General features: G+C 60.5%; 2 protein-coding genes across 2 annotated transcripts; both read right to left on the bottom strand.

Moving 5' to 3' along the window:
• Positions 1-152: 152 nt before the first annotated feature.
• On the bottom strand, positions 153-4,611 carry C2CD4D (C2 calcium dependent domain containing 4D). The gene is made up of 2 exons (XM_070077709.2): positions 2,329-4,611; positions 153-1,452 (listed from the first exon to the last, which is right to left on the bottom strand). The coding sequence occupies exon 2, from the start codon at positions 1,345-1,347 to the stop codon at positions 298-300; it is 1,050 nt and encodes a 349-aa protein (XP_069933810.1). The 5' UTR covers positions 1,348-1,452; positions 2,329-4,611; the 3' UTR covers positions 153-297.
• Positions 4,612-5,243: 632 nt separating this feature from the next.
• On the bottom strand, positions 5,244-11,289 carry THEM5 (thioesterase superfamily member 5). The gene is made up of 6 exons (XM_002715353.6): positions 10,992-11,289; positions 9,940-10,141; positions 8,447-8,585; positions 6,148-6,258; positions 5,729-5,853; positions 5,244-5,423 (listed from the first exon to the last, which is right to left on the bottom strand). The coding sequence occupies exons 1-6, from the start codon at positions 11,112-11,114 to the stop codon at positions 5,380-5,382; spliced, it is 744 nt and encodes a 247-aa protein (XP_002715399.1). The 5' UTR covers positions 11,115-11,289; the 3' UTR covers positions 5,244-5,379.
• Between the last annotated feature and the right edge of the window lie 953 nt (positions 11,290-12,242).

Raw genomic sequence — 12,242 nt, 5'->3', positions numbered from 1 at the left:
GCCCAGGGACCCCACTAGGGCCCCGACTGCTGTAGTGGCATCTCTTGGGGATGGAGCCCAGGACTGTGCAGGTTTCACTCGCTCTGCTGGATTCCCTGTGTGTTCTGATGGCTTTCAAGTGTGAGAGGCACCCACCAGGGGAGAGATCCGGCTAGCGACAAATTGGCATTTTATTAGCAAAAATAAATACACGCCGGCAGGTGGAGTGGAATGAGGGCCACGGACGCGGTGCGGATCCCTGGAGGACGCGGTGGCGATCCCTGGAGGAAGGCTCCCCGTCCCACCTCTCCTCCCCGTCTACAGGCTGAGATGGGTTGGCGCCAGTGAGGACCCTGGACCTAGCCCCCCACCCAAGGGGGGCAGCAGGACGATAAGGGGCGTCTCGCACTCCCCCAGCAGCACGTCCCTGCGGAGCCCCGCGCCCCTGTCCAGCACCTTGGCCCTCAGGGTGCGGGCGGCCAGGTCTGGCGGACCCAGCCCGTCGAAGAAGAAGTCCTCGTTGAAGATGGGGTTGACGCTGCACTTGACCACGCGGCTCCGCTGGGCCCGCGGCCGGACGCGGGGCCGCAGCCGCAGCACCACGCAGCAGCCGCCGCCGCCGCTGCCGGGGCCGGGCCGCGGCCGGGGCAGGCCCTCGGCGCTGACCAGGCGCAGGCGCAGCCGCGCGGGCCCGGCCTGGTACTCGGCGGAGAGGCGCAGCTGGCCGCCGCGCGGCTCCAGGCGCAGCACGCTCTCCTTGGTGGGCCGCAGCTGGCAGCACAGGAAGTCCAGGTGGAAGAGCGGCGGCGTGGGCGGCCCCGCGCGGCGCGGCGCGTACGGGCTGGTGTCCGCTGAGCTGGCCCCGGGGGACAGCGAGGGCTGCCGGTGCCGGCCGGGGCCGGGCCTCGGGGAGCCGAAGGGCGATGAGTCGGGCGACGAGGCCGTGTCGCTGTCTGGGGCCCGGCAGAGGCGCAGGTCCGGGGCGGACACGTGCAGCCGGGCCAGAGCCGGGGACAGCCCCGTAGCTGGCGCGGGCCCCGGCGAGTGGAACAGCGACTCGCGCCGTCGCGTGTGCGGGCTCTCGGGCAGGAAGGCCAGGCCTTCGCGGCCCGCCAGGTGCGGCAGCGAGCAGGCGGCGGGGAGGCCGCGGACGCACACGTCGCGCCCGGCATGGGGCTCGGCGCCGCCTGGGTCCGGAAGCCGAGGCGGGATGCAGAACTGCGGGATGCGATCCGGCGTGAGGACGTTGGGGCAGGCGCGCATCGCGGGCGCTGGGCTGCGGCGCTTAGGGAACAGGCTGGAGGGCGCCCAGCGGGCCCGCGGCTCTGCGGTGCCCACTCTGTAGCCCGCCTTCTCCAAGAGCCACATGCCGGGGGTGGGGCCGCAGAGGGCGCTGAGGTGGGTAACGAGCCTCCGCGGCGCCCGGAGGGTCCGAATCCGGCGAGTCGGCCGCGAGGGCGGCGCGGAGCTGCGCTGGGCAAGGAGAGGAAAGAGGCCGCCGGTGGGCGATGCTGCGGGCACACCCAGGCTTTTGTCCGCACACCCCCGCGGGCTGTGCGGCCCAGGAAAAAGAAAGGGCGGCGAAGTCCAGGGGACGGGGGTGAGGGGAGTGACGGGGACCCACGACCGGTCAGTCACTCGCGTTCACAGACGCCCCCACTGGCACCCCCAGGGCCAGAGGGGCGGGCACACCCACTAAAGCCCTCGGGCACGGCTCGTAGAGTCAAGAACCAGAGTTCTGTGGTCACCACCGCGGTTGCTGACCCCGCGGGCACACACGCTCCCCTCGAAGGGACACAGCCCCGGGCGGGCTCAGCGCCCCTCCCCCGCCCACACTGCGGACGCGGGCTCCTCTCCTGACCACTCCCTCCGCTGCCCGGCTTCTGTGGGCGGCCTCGCTCCACCTGCCACCTCTGGCTCCTCCCTCCGGCCACAAGGGGACTCAGATCTGCCCCTGGCCGGCAGAGCACACACCTGGCTGCTGACCGGAGGACACCCAGGGCCAGTTCAAGGGGACGCACCCTTCGGGGACACGGATCCCACCCCTCAAGGCCCTCTGTAGCGGTGAGCGTCCCGCCGCCCAGCCTCCTAGCTCTGCCGCATCCCGCGTCTGTAGGGCGGAGCCGGGCCGCCCCTCCCACCGTCCACTTCTTTTTTCCCCTAGGAAACCACCGGGCACAAAGGCGGCATTGATTCCCTGCCACCCCAGAGCCCGCTGCGGAAGGCTCCGCCGCGCCGTGCTCACCGCCCCCCTGCGCCGGGCCACCAGGAGTGCGACTGTTCCGTTGATCTGGCTGGGTGCTCCGGCCCACGCCCGGCCCAGTCCTGTGCCCGGAGTGCAGGCCTTACCTGTGGGCGGCTGCTGGGGCCTGGCCTCTGGCCCGGAGGCGCTCGGAGCCCTAGGGGAGCAGCTTCCTCTCCAGCTTGCTCCCCCAGCCCTGTCCTGGGAGGAGCTGGCAGGGGCCTCTGCTGCCTACGTCTGACTTCTTTTCCTGGATAAACACAGCTCTGTCTCTCCAACCATCAGTCTGGCCTTCTAGACTCTTCCTCCAGTCAGAGCCAGATTGCTAGCTGCAAGCCTGCTAGAACTGGACCTGGCCTGCTTGCGGGTTGAGGAGGGCTACTGGGAAGAGGCAGTGGCCACCATCCCTCTGAGCTGCCTGGGGGCCACCCAGCCCCGCCAGGTGAAGCCCATAGCTGTGGCCGCACTGAGCTCATCTCTTACAGAAGTCCCCGTTTTGGGCTCCTGCCCCTGTCGCCCTGCTCTGGAACCATCCCAGTAGCTCCCAGGCAGAGCGACTTGCAGTGACCAGCTCTCTGAATGATACTGGTCCAGGGAAAAAGTGGCCAGGCTCAGGATTTCTGGACATGGAGACGCCCACAGCAGAGCCAGTTCCAGCACGCTCAGGCTGGCCGGCCTGTGCTCTCCATCCCTGGCAGATCCTGGGAAAGCTCTGGCCACCACTGACAAGAAGAGGCCAGCAGCTGCACCCCGGGCTCACCCACCATCCTGCAGTCTCTCCGAAGACTGCAGCAAGCTCATTCCCTCCTTAAGACTGTGGCGAGGGGTGGCGCTGTGGCGCAGTGGGTTAACGCCCTGGCCTGAAGTGCCAGCATCCCATAGGGGCGCCGGTTCTAGTCCCGGCTGCTCCTCTTCCGATCCAGCTCTCTGCTGTGGCCTGGGAAAGCAGGAGAAGATGGCCCAAGTTCTTGGGCCCCTGCACCCGTGTGGGAAACCCGGAAGAAGCTCCTGGCTCCTGGCTTCAGATTGGCACAGCTCCGGCCATGCGGCCAATTGGGGAGTGAACCATCGGATGAAAGACCTCTCTCTCTCTCTCTGCCTCTCCTCTCTCTGTGTAACTCAGACTTTCAAATAAATAAATAAATAAATCTTAAAAAAAAAAAAAAAGACTGTGGCGAAGGCTGCTTCCTGTCCTTGTCCACTTTGCAGGCTCTTCCCCGTCCTGCTCCAGGAAGCCCTCCCATGTGAACTGGGGGCTGCACACCTCAGCACCCCGCACTTCCCCTTGCAGCCTTGGTCACAGGTTTTTTCCCCTCTCCATGTGGTTATTTAGCTTCTGCCTCCCTCACTAGGGGATCGTGAGGACAGTGCTTAGCATTCAGCCGGGATCTGGTGAGTGTATTAATGACGCCAAGGAAGATTCTACCTGAGTTGGCTTGTTCACCCATTCATTGTCTGCCTAACGTGCATCGGGTCCTGTGCTAGGTGTTGCGGTTCATTGACTGGGGAGCTGTCCAAGGCTAGAAACAGACAATAAACGTTGCCGTAGTTTGGATATTAATTGTGGTGTCCCACACAAAGCCATGTGTTAAGGGCTGGGCCCTGAGGTGGTACTGATAGGAGAGGGCGGAGCTTCAGTTTGATTATTTAGGAGATGACTCCCCCGTGGGAGGTCCTTAGGTCACCGGGGTGTGTCCTGGGGATGGGGCTCTCCTCAGAGTGGGCCCAGCTGCTTGCTCTCCTTGGCTTGCTATGTGATCCTTCCTCTGTCCGTGCTGCGCCCCATCCTCCACCCTCACCAGCCTTGGCACCGGTGGTGCCAGCCTACTCTTGGGCTGTGAGCCTCCAAAACCGTGAGCCGAAGTAAATCTGCCTTCCCAAGTAGCTCCTCTCGGCTGTTTAGTTATAGTGGCAAAAACTGAGTAATACAAACATGAACGTGACAACTACCAGAAGACATCGCCCTGAACACCACCCCCACCAGTTCCCCACACCAGAAACTTGGGAACTACTGCAGTATCCTGTCCTGCCCGGCCCGCCATGCACCACCAGTGGCAAAGTCCTGTACTTCTGTGATTTGCCCTTCCTACGTCTCTCACCTTTACGGCTCTGACCCATGCTCCTGCCTTCAGTCTTGCTGATCCCTTCCTGTCGCCCGAGTCATCTTTTTTAAAAGCAAAACTTTGTGTCACTCGCCAGCCCAAACTCTTTAAAAATTCCCAGTGACCTACAAGATCAAGTTGGAGTCTGCGCTGTGGTGTAGTGGGTAAAGCAGCCGCCTGCAGTGCCAGCATCCTGTTTTGGTACTGGTTCGAGTCCCGGCTGGCCCACCTTTAATCCAGCTCTCTGCTATGGCCTGGTAAAGCAGTAGAGGATGGCCCAAGTCCTTGGGCCACTGCACCAGTGTGGGAGACCCAGAAGAAGCTCCAGCCTGGCCCAGCTCCGGCCATTGAGGCCATTTGGGGAGTGAACCAGCAGATGGAAGACCTTTCTTTCTGTCTATCTCTCTCTGCTTCTACTTCTTGGTAACTCTACCTTTCAACTAAATAGAATCTTAAAAAACAAACAAACAAACAAAAAACCAGATCAAGTTCAAGCTCCATCCACAGCAGGGTTTATGAAGCCCCCTAAGACCTGCACCCCTCCCCCCCCCAATCACATTGCTCCTTCACACCTGTGTGCCTTTGTTGCTACCTTTCCTTCTGCCTGGTCCGGCCTCCCCACCCTGCCTACCTGGGGAGCACCACTTAGCCTTTGGGGCTTAGTTCAAGTGCAGTGTCGCCTAGAAAGCCCTCTGTGATTGCTTTCAGGGAATGAGAGGACCCACACCGTGCTGGTGGTGGGAGCGGGCGGGGGTGCTCGCTGTGAACTCAGGCATTCCCGCTAAGGCCGGGAGCTCTGTTTCCATCGCTGCATGCCTGGCGCCTCACCCCGTGCCTGGTGCCGGGCAGGTGCTCAGCAAATGTCTTCTGTTGCGGCTGAATGGGAGGCCCAGGAAGGATTTTGACTTCCAGCTCCAGAGTGGGGCTTTGAGGATTTATTTGCTCAGAGGAAGGTGCCTCCCCCTCCCCCTGCCCCGGCTACCAGCTGCTTCTTAGACCCTGTCCATGCGCCGTGGTGGGGCATGGGCGGAGGCTCTGCTGGTGGCACAGTGACTGTTACTGGAGTGACTCTTCTTCCAGCTGCAGCTGCAGGAAAACACCTGCAAGAGAGGCTGAGCTGAGCGGCAGGAGCCAGGGCCACGGAGGCAGGAGCTGATGAGGTGCTCTAAGCATTTTGCTCCAAATTTCCCATCACCTGGGCCCAGGTAGTGTAGGTCGGGTAACTCATATAGAAAAAAAAGTCCTAGTTGAGGTCTTCATCTGTGTCTCCAGCAGGTGCACGACCCCACCCTTGGAAAGGCCACGCCCAGCTGGGGACTGGCTCCTTAGCATCCGCTCTCCCTTGAGTTGTTGGGGAGTGGGTGGTGGCCGGGCATGGCTGGGGGGAGGGCTGAGGCCTCTTTACCTGAGGACTTGGCGTAGACTATCTGCTGGTCTCTGCTCTGGGTGACACAGGACATGTACAGCTTCTGGTCCTCGATCTTCTCCACTTCAACGTTCAGGACCGCCAGAGAGCCCAGGGGGATCAAGCTAGGGGAGGAGGCAGCTCGGCCCGGCCCTCGTGTGAACCATCCAGCCAGGTGCCCTCTCTCCTCTTCATCCCACCCGGCCTCAGGGACTCCTGGATGGCCCTGGGCTCAAGGCCTGCTTGTCGGATCCCAAAGGTGGGTGGCAGAGGTTGCCTTCTGCCCAGGGACTGGAGGAGTTGCCTGGGGAGGAGGGTGCAGAGCAGGACAGGGGCAGGCAGGGTTCCTGCGCCCCAACTGCCGGACCCCCAGGGCTGGAAAGGGCAGTGAGGACAGCCCGGGCCCCGAGCTTACTTACTTCTTGAACCTGATGCTGAGGCTTAGTGTGAACAGCCCCTCTCCAGCCAAGTAGGCTGTCTTGGAAAAGGTCTCGTCCATGATGGCTGCCAGGGACCCTCCGTGTGCGAACCTGAGGTTGGGGGTGCGGAACAAGGCCAGGGCTGGAGGCGCTGGGCAGACCCGCCTCACTGGGCCTTCCCTCTGCCCTCTGAAGCCACTCCCACCCCTTCAAACACAGATCTTCAGCCTCAGGCTGAAGGAGGAAAGGAGACAGCCGTATCCCCCTGGGACCAAGCCAGTCACGATCAGCTGCGCATGCCCTGCTTTGCTTCAGCACGTGTCTGTAGCCAACGACACCAGCAGTCTCACGTCCCTGGAAGACGTGCTACTGCTTCGTCACCTGCTTGGTGGCAGTTGCCATCACTTGGAAAAGTGCACGCATGTGGGGAATGGAAGGGCTCTGAAGCTTGCCCTGCGGTCAGCCCTCACTCCACCTGGCACCTGCTGGGCCTATGTTTTCAAGACAGGCAAACGTGAAACACAGCTTTCAGGACCTTTGAGAACCTTGGCCCGATGGGCTTCTGGGCACTGCTGCCCGCGCGGGAGGCCAAGAGCCGCTTCAGCAGGGTGCTGCCCGCACTCGCCTTGTCCGAAGTGCGCAGCAGTCTGGTTCTCACCCAGGCCAGCTGCCCTTCATGCCGCAGCCACGTCGTTGTTGCGTAGGTTGGGGCAGGTAGAAAGGCACTGAGCTTTAGACCACAGACAGTTCCTGGTTTTCACAAGTGTGGTCCCCAGCCGCTCCAGGGACCAGATCAGCTGTCCCCGCTGTTCCACCGTGGGCTACCCTCCTGCACCTGCCGCCAGTGGGGTTCCCAGCCCCCTGCCTCCCTTTGCATCTGGTGGCGAGAGCTGCTGATCTGTCCCCTGGAGCGCCCTCGGCTCACCGCTGCCCTCAGTGCTGGGCTGTCCTCTTCTGTCTCGTCAGCTTCCTCTCCGTGAGCAGCCCTCGGCTTCATCCCTGCTGCCATGGGGTTTGCTCTTCAGAAGGGAGGGTGTAATTGGCCCTTGTGGGGCACAAGCCCGTGGCTCCAGTGTCTGCACGCACTAGTAGGGAGAGCAGTGCCCCCACAGAGGCCTCTCTGAGACGGAGGGCTGTGGCTTGTGGGTGGTGCTGACGTCAGTTCTGGATTCTGTTAACCCTGACTGAGCCCCTCTCAGGCCTGGACTCTGAAGCCACGTCAGTCCTTTGTGTCTCTTTGACCCTTGCAGGAACTCCAGCTCCGCCAACAGCCTGCAGTGGCTGGAGCAGGGTTAGGGACGGAGGGGACACACAACCACGGATTTGGTGGCTCAGTGGCCTTAGGCAAGAGACCCAGGTCCAGGCTGACTTCCCTGAGCGAATTCTTCCCTTGGTCTATTTCAAGTTCACGGGCGGCAAAGTGCAGTGGAGGGCTTGGCATTCCTGCTGCTGGATGAGAGTCCCCGATTGCCTGTGCTACCTTGGGCAAGTTACTCTACCTCTGTGTGTGTCTTTCCCCACGCGTTGACATGGGGTTTGAGTAGATGGTTATATGGTGCTGTGTGGTTTCTAAACACACACATGTGGGCCCTAACAGCGAATCGCTCAGTCACCCTGGCAGGTCGATTTTACTGCTCCTGGTTTCAACTAAGAAATTAAAAAACCAAAAGTCAGGGGCTGGTGTTGTGGCACGGTGGGTTAAGCTGCTGCCTCTGAGGCCAGCATCCCATTGGAGCACTGCTTCCAGTCACGGCTGCTCCGCATCTGATCCAGCTCCCTGCTAATGTGCCCTGGAAGACAGCAGAAGATGGCCCACGCACTTGGGCCTCTGCCACCCATGTGGGTGACTTGGATGGAGTTCTGGCTCTCGGCCTCTGCCTGGCCCAGTCTTAGCCTCAGCTGTTGTGGCTATCTAGGGAGTGAACCAATAAGTGGAATCTCTCTTCTCTCTGCCTTTTAGATAAGCAAAATAAATCTTTTAAAAATCGAGCAGAGGTCAAAGTGGTTGCTTGCAGTGGTGGCACAGGGCCGGAAGGCAGGCTCTCCATTCCAGATCTTGCCCCCTTCCAAGTGTACCGTATCCTTCCCCAAGTGACCTCTCAGCTCTCTTCTTGCTAGAAATTCTGTGACCTCCTTATCTGCACAATGGGAACTGAGCAGATGACCCAGTGTGTCCCTGCAGGTCTGGCATTGCAAGGCCGAAGCCCAGTGCCTCCCAGTCCCACCCTGGCTCCTTAGAGAGGCGCCAAGTCCAGGAGGCTGCCTCGGATGTCCACCCCCACCCTGCCTGTGGCCTTACCCGGGGGCCCCCTCTAGGTAGGGGCCTGGCTGGAAAAGACAGACAGACTTCTTCTCGGATGGGTGGAAGAAGATGACATACTCGTAACCTTGCCCTTCCGCTGGGATGCACCTGGTGAAGATGCGCCAGTCACCTTTGTCTGGGGAGAGATGGACAATGTTGCAGCTGGAGCAGGAAGCGTGGGAGTGTGGGACCCAGTGGGGATGCAACGCCAGGAGTACAAGGTCAAGGAGAGAGAACCAGAGGACACGAGTCTTCAGCCTGGGAGCAGAGACACAGCGGCTGTTCTCAGAGGGCCTCAAGGGAGAAACACAAAAGTCCCCCGGCTGAGGGTGGATGGGCTGGAGCAGGGCCAGGTCAGGACTTGGGGAGAATGTTGGCACTGGAAATTCACAGCATCCTTTCTCGTGTAATTCATACAGAAATCAAAACAGTTCTACACAATAAGAAACGCACACAGAAGTCTGATTTGTTTTTTCTCCCAGGATAGCTGTAACAACTACATCCCCTTTTGGAAAGATCAAATTCTTAAAAATAAAATTGGTTTGGAGCCCCTGCTTTGATTGTGCCATAACTCAAGCGTAGGCTGCAGGGGCCCGAGCTGTGGTATAGCTGGTTAAGCTGCCACCTGCAGTGCTGGCGTCCCATGTGGGTGCCGGTTCGACTCCCGGCTGCTCCACTTCCAATCCAGCTCCCAGCTAATGCACCTGGGAAAGCAGTAGAAGATGGCCCAAGTGCTTGGGGCCCTGCAAGGCCTGGAAGAAGCCCCTGGCTTTGGCTTGACTCAGCTCAGGCTGTTGTGGCCATTTGGGGAATGAGCCAGCAAATGGATGATCTCTCTCTAACTCTGCCTTTCAGATAAACAAAAACAAAAACAAAGAAAAAGAAAGAAAAAGAAAAAAAGAGAAGAGTGGTCTGCTCACCGTACCACTTGTTCCCCACTGGACAGGAACCACATATGTGAATGACAGAGACAGGAAAACACAGGCAGGCCAATGGACGGACAGACATACACACATTTAAGGAAAATGAAGGAGGCAGCTCTATCAGTGGGATCCAGCAGGGGTCTCTGGGCCTGGCAGAGCAGGCAGGCTGTGCTAAAGCATGCCATGGACCGGGGGGCCCCCAGGGTTTTTGTGGGGTTGGGGAGGGGCACTTGGGATGGGAGGGCTTGACAGCAAGGGGAGAGGTGCAGGCAAGTCAGAGGCGGGTGCTGAGCACTGGTTCTGCAGCAGGGACGCACTTGGCTGGGGGCGAGGGTGTGCTCTCCTGGGATGGACGCCTGCTCTTCCCACCCACCTGCCTGGAGCTGTGGCATGGGGGGTGCGGCGAGACAGCGAGGAGAACCCCTGGGCGGAGGCCCGGGAGGGAACTTGCGAAATTCCTTCCCAAGGTCCCTGAACACAGCAAAGGGGAGCTGGATGAACCAACCCCCGTGTGCCCTGTGGGGGCTGGGGCGTGGTGCTCCTGGGCCCTCTGGGGCCCGGCCTTACCCGAGGTGACCGCCAACCCCGAGGGGAGCTTCAGCCCCTGGATGTGGTCTCTGTTGGACTTGAAGGAAGGCAGCTTGATCCAGCCGCCAGACTTGGTCTTCTCCAGAAACTCTTGGTACAGGCTCAGCATGTCGGGACACCAGCTGGCATTAGGAAGGGCATAGTCCTTCAGGTCCGTCTTCTGTAGACAGAATCTCGAGATCTGGGCAGGAAAAGTCAGGGGGAGTTGAAAGCACGCTGGAGGGCGGGGGTTGCTGTGTGGGTTGTGGGAGCTGCAGGGCGTCTGTGCCCGGGCTCATGTGCTCTCCAGGAATTTTTGAGAAAGGGCCTGCAGGTGTCTGAGCAAGGGACACTAAAGACAAAAGGGAGGGAGGGAGAGGAATGGGGGCTGACTGGCAGGGTCTGCTGCTCCGTGGCGCTGCTGTCTGTTTTCAGACCGGTGAACAGCTCTATGAGGCTGAGCACAGCTGGTATTAGCCCAGTGTACAGTTGGGGAAACTGAGGAAACACGGGTAAGGTTGCCAGGCTTGTAAATGTGAGAGCTGGTGGGAGGATGGGCCAGTGACTGCCTGGGGGTGGTGGTGAGAGCACCGTCGGTGGGGGCTGCCTTCACAGCCCCTCACCTAGGGAGCTGCTCCAGCTCTGCTCGCAGCCGTCGGCCTGTCTGGGCAGGGTGGGCCCTCGGAAACTTGTCTGGGCCCGACGCTGGAGCAGGCACAGTGTGTCCTCTGCAGCATCAGCTGCTCACACACTCATCCCGGCTGTGGCCAGTGAATGAGCTGCCTGCGAGGACCACAGCCCCAGCTTCGTGGAACAGCCTGGGTCTCGAGGCAGGACAGGGGTTCGCTGCTCAACCTTGTGGCCACACAAGATTCAGACCAGGATGCAGATGTCCTGGAAGTTTGGGTTTTGGGTCTGGGCTACTTTCCTTTGCCAATCAAATGCCCTGCCCCCCAACCCCACCTACCTGCCCCACCATGAGATTTGGGCTCCTTAAGGCCCAGGCTCGCGGGGAAAGGCTGTCCATGTGGCTGAGGTGGGAACTCACTCACCAGGTTGTCCGTGGAGGAGGCAAACGCCGAGGCAAGGTCAAGTCTGGGCAGGACACAGGAGGCCCCGGGGAGGGCTCCGGGGTGGCCGAGCCTTGCTATCGCCTGGACGCCTCTCCTTATCATGGCCAAGCGCCAGGATCCTGAGCCTGCTTGGATCACAGGTGCAGACAGCGAGTGAGCGCTGCTCGGCTGCACCGCAGGGCTGTGTGTGTGCTGTCGCCTTCTCCAAGCCTCTCTACGCTGAGCTTTCTGATCTCCCACTGGGTAGAGCCACGCAGGGTGGATTCAACACCCACAGATGCTCCCGGCCTTCAGCTGGTCCCAGAGCCCTGCCCAGTGCAGGGGAGGGGCTTACGCTGGTTGGATCGAACGAGGTGCTAGGAGCCTGTGAGAGCTGCCTTGGGACTTCTGTGGGGGTGTGGTGGGGTGGGATAACCGGAGAACATTTTGTCCCTGGATCGGAGGATGCTGGAATGTTGGTGGCAAAACTTCTGAAGGCTTGAATATGGCTTGGGGCTCAGAAAATCCCCTGTAGACACGCTGTTCCCTCCCCCCCTTTTAAAAAATATCTATTTTATTTATTTGAAAGGCAGAGTTACAGAGAGGGGTAGAGACACAGAGAGTGAGAGGTCTTCCATCCACTGGTTCACTCCCCAAATGGCCGCAATGGCCATAGCTGAGCGGATCCGAAGCCAGGAGCTTCATGAGTCCCCTATGTGGGTGCAGAAACCCAAGGACTTGGGCCATCTTCTGCTGCTTTCTCAGGCACATTAGCAGGGAGCTGGATCTAATGGAACAGCCGGGACTCAAACCAGCAACCATATGGGATGCTGGTGTCACAGACTGTGGCTGTACTCTCTACACCACAGCACCAACCCCAGACACTCCCTTCTTGTATCCTATACAAGGGTTAGCACAGGGAGGCCTCTGCCGCCTGGCCCTTGGCCGTGGGTGGGAATTGAAGGCAGGGGAGGGCTTGTGTCTGGGAGGAAGCAGCTCGGAAGGGAAGCTTCAGGCTTTAGGAGCCCAGGGAGGAGCAGACAGTGCTAGGAGCAAGGGAGGCAGGCAGGCAGGGGAGGCCAGGAAGCTCGGGTGGGCCTGCAGGGAGCGCTCAGCCCACCTCCGTGAGGTTGTGGACTTTCTTTTGGCGGCGGTGTTGTATCTTCTGTTGAACTAGAATGGCTGGTTTTGGGGCTGGCATTGTGGAGCAGTGAGCTGAGTGGGGGCCTGAAACGCTGGTGTCCTATCTTG

This window comes from Oryctolagus cuniculus, chromosome 7, assembly GCF_051225735.1.
Source record: "Oryctolagus cuniculus isolate XC-2025 breed Fujian yellow rabbit chromosome 7, ASM5122573v1, whole genome shotgun sequence".
NCBI classification, from domain to species: Eukaryota; Metazoa; Chordata; class Mammalia; order Lagomorpha; family Leporidae; genus Oryctolagus; species Oryctolagus cuniculus.
The sequence above is the reverse complement of the archived record's forward strand: the minus strand, read 5'-3'. Positions and strand labels throughout refer to the sequence as shown.

Coding starts and splice junctions, on each gene's coding strand:
- C2CD4D (XM_070077709.2), bottom strand. CDS start 1,347: ATGTGGCTCTTGGAGAAGGCGGGCTACAGAGTGGGCACCGCAGAGCCG.
- THEM5 (XM_002715353.6), bottom strand. CDS start 11,114: ATGATAAGGAGAGGCGTCCAGGCGATAGCAAGGCTCGGCCACCCCGGA. Junction 8,586..9,939: donor GGGGTTGGCGGTCACCTCGG/GTAAGGCCGGGC, acceptor ATCTCTCCCCAG/ACAAAGGTGACTGGCGCATC. Junction 5,854..6,147: donor CTCAGCATCAGGTTCAAGAA/GTAAGTAAGCTC, acceptor CTCCTCCCCTAG/CTTGATCCCCCTGGGCTCTC.